This window comes from Rhinopithecus bieti, unplaced genomic scaffold, assembly GCF_001698545.2.
Source record: "Rhinopithecus bieti isolate Rb0 unplaced genomic scaffold, ASM169854v2 scaffold_18142, whole genome shotgun sequence".
Taxonomy (NCBI): Eukaryota; Metazoa; Chordata; class Mammalia; order Primates; family Cercopithecidae; genus Rhinopithecus; species Rhinopithecus bieti.
Window position 1 is genome coordinate 322,353 of NW_016809248.1, and position 8,679 is coordinate 331,031.

Below are 8,679 nucleotides of genomic sequence, written 5' to 3' on the forward strand. Positions count from 1 at the left end.
AATTTGTTTAAGAGGAAACATTCTATACTTAAAGAGAGCAAACTCTGAAGTGGGGCAGTCCTTTCACTGATTTACTGTCCAACAAGAGTGGGAAAAGCTTTAAACTTTTAATTTCACTTTGCTGACCAATTTTCCCTGCAGAAGAAGTCTTTTAGTTTTAATTTTAAAATATATTAGGAGCTATCAATTTAAATAATGTATCATTTTCAATCTAAGATTTAAAAGAATATTAACATATTCAGTATTATTTTCAAAACATCCAAGCCACTCTTTAAAATGAATTACAAAACAAATGATCTTAGTATAAAATGTTTTATGTTATTAACAATTCCCTTGCGATTTTGATGGCTTCACATATTACAGTATAAGCTTTGGTATAAAACATGCAAATGCAAGCCAACAAGGTCGTAAATACAGTGTTGCTAAACACAAAGCACTTATGAAACAAATGTTGCACGGACACAGCAGATGGAGAAAAGGTAACACACAGCTGTAGGACGACCAGTTTGCTCTTCTACTGCTGCTTAGTTTGTGGATTTTCCTCCTGGAAAATCTTCAGCAGAGGTTGACTCACGTAATAAGGTCTTGCAGTAGAACCATCATTTCTTTCTAAATCTTCCACTAGGAGGAAGAATGGTACAGAGTAAATATCAAAGCAGAACTGTAAGAGAAGTAACATCGCCATCTGCTGTATACTCGCTTTACAGCAGTTCAAAATCCTCTTTGTTTGTTTTGTTTTGTTTTTTAAACAGCATAGTTTGGCATCAACATTATTGTAAACATAGTTATGAGAAAACAATCAGCCCTTGTGATTATGTCAGTAGATATTATTTCATTCTGTGTAACAGGTCAGATTCTGACAATATTGCGTGTCTCTCAGTTGCAAGATTGAGAAAATAACTTTCACCTTCTTTTCAAATTTACTTTCTAAATTACTATATTTGTTTAAAATTGATTTTTTTTGCCATCAATAATTTAGATAGTATAGCCTTGAAAACTAATAATTGTGAAATTTTAGATTTCAAACACATCCACTGCAAATTTTGAGGAACATTGCCCTGGTTTTCACAGTTTTAGTTTAATTGCTTTGTAAGAAAATGGCTTCTAAATATCTTCTCAAAACAATGCTCATTTTATTCTACACATTTCAATTACACAAATAAGTAGTAAATGGAGAATATTTTCTGACTAGACGTTAGCTCATAATATAAATTGGCAACTAGTTTTATGTGTTGATTTATATTTTATTCAAGTGATTTTCAACTTTTTTTTTTAAACAGGGTTTTCTCTGTCACCCAGGCTGGACTGCAGTGGTGTGATCATGGCTCACTGCAGCCTCGACCTCTTGGGCTCAAATCATCCTCACATTTCAGCCTCCAAAGTAGGTGAGACTACAGGTGTGCACCACCACACTTGGCTAATTTTATATTTTTTATAAAGATGGTTCACCATGTTGCCTAGGCTGGTCTGGAACTCCTAGTCTCAAGTGACCTGTCCATCTTGGACTCCCAAAGTGCTGGGATTACAGGCGTGAGACACTGCACCTGGCCAATTTTCAACCTTTAGGTGTATCAGAATCAACTAGAGAACATTATAGTCATTCACATCTTGGCTTACATCAAATCACAGTATATCAGAATCTCTTGGGCAGAGCACAGACATTTATAGTTACAACAAATTCTCAGGTAGAGGTCACTATTCTACTGGTCCTTTGTTGTGGCCCTTGTCTTGTTGAATAATAATAATAATCTAGAAAGATAAGTTGTCATTATTATCTGCATTATGCTTCAAGGAGAATAAGAATGCAGACGACTCTGCCAAAATGTGAAGCCAACCGACACTTTTGAATACAATAATCTCAAGAATGTAAGCCAAGAACAAGCTGGTAGTCATTACACATTAAAATCTTCCCTATTCATTGGCTATTGCTATTAATTAATCTGCTGCAGAGTCAGTTTAAATCTAGGTTTCTACACTTGAAGATAATACACATTTAGATCAATCTATAACACAATAATACATTTCTGACTCTTTTCTTGGATATAAGGGTGCTATTCAGATCAACATGTTAGATCAACATGTTCCTTTCTGTCAATACATAAATAATCCTTATACACAAAGCTTACGGTAAAAGCCAAGAAAATACAAATTGATTCAATGCTCCTTTTGGGGTGCATTTTACACGGTTAACCACATCATACACATTTGCACACAGAGGATGGCTAGGCAAGGTGTGTGTTTGATTCATGCTTTGTTTTGCCATTCAAAACTTACGCATGACTATCAGAAACCTCAGGCAGCCAAGGGTGGCAGGTGGCAACAACTTTCCTCCTAAGCCCTGCAGGGAGAGAGTTCCTAACCTGCAGTATTTCCCTCATAAAGGTATTAGATGATGGAGGGATGACAGTATATTTCCTTAGGGTAAAATCTGAATTGTCTTACTTTTCTCTTTCCTCACTGAAAGGTGAGACAAAATCAAACCTTTTGTAGAACAAAGCCATACAATCTCTTTAATCTAGAAACACAGGTATGCTCATGAAAAGATATAATCACTCTTCTGAAACAAATTCATATTGATTTTCTATATAGTGGGAATAAGAAATTTGGGTTAAAGACAAAAGGCATGAGTTATGTAACAATTTCAGTTTTGTTCAGAATATTTTCATCATGGACAGAGGTTCATGTTGTTGGAAATGACACTCCAGAACTCAGATTCAACTTCACTATAAACATCATTTCACTAAAACAGAATGGGCTCTGAAGGTTCCACAGTATTTTTTACCCAGTAATGCTCTCCGTAGAACCTGTATAACATCAACATCTATGTTTGTTTTGGACATGACTCACTGAAATATACTTCCTAGGGAACCATTAATACAAGTTTAATCACAGTTTAGAGAGTTGTCCACCAGCTCGAACAGTATAAATATAACCATAGCACCATATTTACAAATTTAGTACCATAGGCTGGTTAACTATAAATTAATATTTTATGGCTAATTAATTACACATTTATAGTGTTTTTAAAAATTGCCTGAATACCCTTTACAAATATACACTTATAAAAAGAGAGGCTACCAAAGTGCTGCAGTGGAAACAGCACCCTGAGTTATAAAAGTTATTAAAACACTCTCAGCCACAGATTTTAAAAAACATTTGACATTAACATTTTGATCTTTAGCTGGGACCACCGTCTATAAAGCAGACAGCAGCTGACATCATCAAATACCTGACACCTCAGGTGGTACCAGGCGCTGACTTTTTAGAATTAAGCACAGAAATTTCACATTACTCAAAAGCGACATTTCCAAATTACAATCAACCTAATTCACACAACTTCTACTTAAAAGTGAGTGACACTGTTTGGAGCTTTTCTACTCTTTCTGCTTCTGGGGAACTAGTTGCTTCTTGATCAGAATTCCGTGCAGGTTAGGGGTTATGAAGTAGGGTTTTTCTGTAGATCCATCATTTCTTTCCAGATCTTCACCTGTATATGCAGCAGCCAAAGCAGACAAAAGCAGCAGCAGCAGAACAATTATACATATTTTATAAATTGGTGGGTCGAACAGGGAAAATCAGAAAATCAATGTTAGAAAGTCAAATATAAGACAAATGAGTGCAGTTTACTTTCTGATGCTGGGCAAGGCAAGAAGCCTCCATCTCTGTCAGGAAACACTGAACCTTCCTAAATCCCTTCCACTCTCAAAGAGATGGATTTTGATACTTTAAAGGCTAAGATTTTCTATGTTCCTTCAAAAATGTCATCTTTAAATCCTGTAACTGTGCATTTCAGAAGATATAAATTGCCAAATCTTCCGGGATGGGCTGAATAGGAAGTGTATTAATTCTGTGATAAATGTAGAATAATAACAGAATTTCAGACTTTCAAGTCACTTCTAATGGTAGTCCATACTGTAATATTACAGACGAAGACCCTGAGGCCCAGGGATATAAAAAAACTCTGCTGAAGTCAAAGGCTCTGAGGTAAATAGGATAAGATGGGGACTCAGCTTCTTGACACCTAGTTTTGTTGTTGTTCTACTTAACTATAAGGCACCCTGTCCTAAGTTTTTGCAGTCTTCCTCAGATTATATTTGAAAGCTAATATCAATGTATTCTGACTCTTGTAATATGTTAATTTATTTTTCAGCTTTGCTTAGGCTAATATTAAATTGATGACATGTTCACTGACCACCCACCTGCTGGGTAGTTGGGGGGAAGCACCAGAATTATGCTGAGAAACAAGGATACATTTGCATGAAATTAAGCCTCCCCCAGATATATACAGTTCACAGCAGATAGTAGCTGTACTCTTGGGAGGAGTTGGGTCACTAGTTTAGTAGATTTCTACTAGCCCTCACAGTGACCTTCCTCACATACAAAATGAAAAGCAAAGGAGGGAACATGATAGACGCTGATCATTTTGTTTTTTTGTCCTTCATCCTATTTCTATACAATAGTCCCCTCTTATCCACAGTTTTGCTGTCTACAATTTCACTTTCTGTGGTTTTAGTTACCCAAGGTCCGGAAATGTGAAATGCAAAATTCCAGAAATAAATAATTTATTAATTTTAAAGTGTATACTATTATGAGTAGCATAATGAGACCTCAAACTGTCAAGCTCTATCCCACCCTGGCAGGGGATCCTCCCTTTATCCAGCATCACCTCACTGTCTAGGATGCCCTTCCCTTAGTCACTTAGTAGCCTTCTTAGTTATCTGTTGCAAGATCACAGTGCTTGTGTTCAGGTAACCCTTATTTTAGTTAATAATGGCCTCAAATTCCAAGATTAGCATTGCTGGCAATTTGGATATGCCAAAGAAAAGCTGTAAAATACTTCCTTCAAGTGAAAAGGTGAAAGTTCTCGAGTTAATAAGAAATAAACGTATGCTGAGGTTGCTAAGATCTACGTAAGAACAAATCTTCTTCAGTTTTTTGTTTGCTTGAGGCAAAGTCTCGCTCTGTCACCTAGGCTGGAGTACAGTGGTGTGATCTCGGTTCACTGCAGCCTCTGCCTCTTAGGTTCAAGTGGTTCTGTTGCCTCAGCCTCCCCAGTAGCTGGGATTACAGGTGCCCACCACCAATGCCTGGCTAATTTTTGTATTATTTGTAGAGACAGGGTTTCGCTATGTTGGTCAGGCTGGTCTCGAACTCCTGACCTCAAGTGATATGTCTGCCTCGGCCTCCCAAAGTGTTGGAATTACAGGCATAAGCCACCATGCCCAGCAGAACAAATCTTCTATATGTGAAATTGTGAAGAAGAAAAAAGAATTTTAAGCTACTTTTGTTGTTGTATCTCAAACTGCAAAAGTTATGGACACAGTGTATGATAAGTGCTTAGTTAGGATGGAAAAGGCATTACATTTGTGGATGGAAGACATACACGGAAACATGTTCCAATTGACAGCAATTGAGTTTGGCACTATTAGAGAATTCTGGCATGTCTGGGGGTCTTGGAATGTATCCCCCATGGATAAGAAGGGATTACTGCTATGTATAACATAGCTATCTTGTTATTACTCTTAAGGTACAGGTAAGAAGTCTGGCCTGGATCACATTAATAATCATCTACCACTATTATTTTTTTCCCACTCTGGGATCAAGAATCTCAGCACCTTATAATAATAACAAGATTCCATGTTTCTAAAAATGAAGTGTTTACAAATGGTTGGCATTGTAAAAATCACCGGTTTTCTGGCAGCCAAGATAATAGGAATCAATCAATCAATCAATCTACACATTCAGAATTTGGCTCAGGGCATCTTTTAAGAAGAATATTTTACAAACTATGATGTTGCCCATAGTAACAGCTAGGGGACGAAGAGAAACACAATTTAAGTTTCCTTGTTCTTTGTTATCACAGACAAGAGTCTCTGTAATGAAGTGATTCATGTCAACATGCAATACACTGAATCAAGCTGATGTACCTGGGTTTCAAGGAGTTGGCAGTTGATTAATAAAGATGGTGGAAAACATTTCTTACTGTCCAAATTCAAAATCAACTGCCAAACTTAAAATCAACATATTCGCCAAAACTTGTAAAGACTGGAAACTAGTAGGTTCCAGACATTTCCTGAAACAAATTTTGGTAAGTATTTTCAGCTACAAGAATGGGGAAGGCCACACAGTGATTTCCAGGTATTGCTCCCATGATTAGTGTTAGAGATGAGAGGAGAGATCTTTGAGCATTCCAGAGCCCTGTCTCCATCGTGTTTTAGTGCTTAACCTTACTCGTGCTCCTTCTTCCATCCCATACTGAACTGTTTGTTCATGTGATGTTTTGTTGATAGATAGCTTTTCTTAAACCACTGAAGCAGTAGGAAAACATTAAACATTTTAATTCCTGTTACAACCAGAGGAAGAGCTAACTAGTACATAAAGTTCTCCTGAATTCTTTGTCCGGTTATTGAGAATTGATTTTAATAGGCTCAGAAACAAACAAACAAACAAAAAAACCAGGCCAAACTATTTTCTAGGAGGTTTTCTTTGAATACATCTCCCTATAGTTATCTTCTCTCTTGATCCCAGTGTGAAGTTGGTGCTGTGGGTTACTCTAAAATGCAAACCGTTAGTTTTATACAAGTGGATTGCTCAGTAATGGCCTGTCAGAGAGTAAATGTTCTCTGTTTCTCTTAAGGGCAATGTGCTAAAGAAATAATCTCCCAGGATGTGTAGTTGTGCAGCTAACAAGTTCTGCTCTTTTACTTAACTGACTCTACTTTCTGTTGTTTGCCAAAGAAATGGCATGGAAGGTGAGGGCCAGATTAAGCTTCTGCTAGATACTAGGTTCTCCAGGACTTTTCAGGTGAGGTACTAATATTTAAAAAATCATTTTTTTTTTTTTTCTCAGAGCCAGGATCTTGCTGTTACTCAGGCTGGAATACAGTGACACAATCATAGCTCACTGCAGCCTTGAACTCTTGGGCCCAAGTGATCCTCCCACCTAGCCTCCTGGGTAGCTAGGACTAGAGGTGTGTGCTACGTGCCTGACTTATTATTTATTTATTTATTTATTTAGTAGAGATAGGGTCTCATTATGTTGCCCAGACTGGTCTCAAGCAATTCTCCCCATCTTGGCCTCTCAAGGCACTAAGATGACAGGTATGAGTGACAGTGCCTAGCCAAAAAAAGGAATCCCTATTTTGTGTTTGGGAGTTGCATATGCAACTATAGGAGCATCATGTATAAGTCAGTGATGAACGCTCTAAAGAAGTATTTTAACTCTATGTATCAAAATTAATGCAGCTGTTTCCTAGAGGCGCTCCTCTCTGCATCCTATCCATTTGTCATTGTGATGCACAGTTTTAATTGGCCCTATATGTCCCTGCAACCACTTTGTCATCTTGGCTTTATCAGAATTTATAAATCCTCTCTGTAAAGAATTCCACATATCTAGTTCCCAGAGTCCAGTTATGTCTTCAGTTCTGTTAATAAAGCATGGCAGAAGCCAATCATTGTTATTTACTTAAAAAATCAAGAAATGAACAAAATAATTTCATGCTAACAGTATGCCATGAAGACTGAGGTTCATTTCAGTAGTTGACTCTTCTGTGCTTTGCAAACTCCATTCTCTTAGCTGTTAAGATTTCTTTTTAAATTGTGTATTTTTCCCCAAGCTTTGTTGAGGTGTAATTTTTTCCTCCAACTTTATTGAGATATAATTAACAAATAGCAATTGTAAATATTTAAGGTGTATAATGTTTTGATATATGAATATATTGTAAAATGATTGCCACAGTCAAGCTAATGAACATGTCCATAACCTCCCATAGTTATCTTTGTGTGCGTGTGTGGTGAGAATACTTAAGAGCTTAGCAAATTTCAAGTTAACAATATAGTATTATTAACTATAGTCACCATGCTGTACATGTGAGTGCCATAATTTATTCATCCTGCATAACAGAAAGTTTGTACCCTTTGACCAACATCTCTCTATTTTACTGACCCTTCAGTCTCTGGTTAGCACCCCTCTACCCTGTTTCTATGAGTTTGACTTTTTTAGATTCCACATGTGAGATCATGAAGTATTTGTCTCTGCATCTGACTTATTTCTCAGGTATTAAGGTTTAAAGAACATCTACTAAGCAATACCTCTTTCCAGATAAACACGTTTTGTGGTTGCAGCCAGGTAATAGCAGATCCCCAAGCCAGCTAAGGACATGGGCCTTCACCATCTCACCTTTTAGTTATCCACTGAAGGGGGAAAATGCACACACATACTGAATACTCACAGAAGCAGATGAAAATTGTTTCAACACACATTGCATAGACGCTGAAGAACCCATGTGCAATCAGGTAAGACCCCAAAATGACCGTCTGTAAATGGATAAAGAAGAGAACAATGTCATTTACTTTGTCCAGAAGAAGGATAATGCAGCTATAAATGAAAGCCATGATGAGAAAGTTTTGAAGTACTCTGTATGGGAAAAAGAGTTTAATGTAGAAACCAAAAAGTTCAATGATAATGCTTCTGCATACTTTGTACTGAGACTTAAACAAGTTTTATGACATTAACTGCCTTTTTTTTCTTTTTGGGAGGTACTATTTCCTTTCCTTTTCATTTCTTTTCCTTCCTTCCTTCCTTCCTTCCTTCCTTACTTTCGTTCTTCCTTCTCTCCTTACTTTTTTTTTCTCATTTTTTTCTTTTTTTTTTTTTTTTTTTTGAAGGGGGTTTTTTTT

At 36.8% G+C, this 8,679-nt stretch overlaps 1 protein-coding gene across 3 annotated transcripts in view; it reads right to left on the bottom strand.

Annotated features, from left to right (window-relative positions):
• Window positions 1-307: 307 nt before the first annotated feature.
• Window positions 308-8,679, bottom strand: part of SLC44A5 (solute carrier family 44 member 5) — a 433,562-nt gene continuing 425,190 nt past the window's right edge. For all 3 annotated transcript variants that reach the window (XM_017888981.1, XM_017888980.1, XM_017888982.1), the window contains 2 exons: window positions 8,232-8,316; window positions 308-621 (listed from right to left, as the gene is read on the bottom strand). In XM_017888981.1, coding sequence (XP_017744470.1) covers window positions 515-621; window positions 8,232-8,316 — 192 coding nt within the window. In that variant the 3' untranslated portion in view covers window positions 308-514. The remainder of the gene's footprint in view (window positions 622-8,231; window positions 8,317-8,679) is intronic.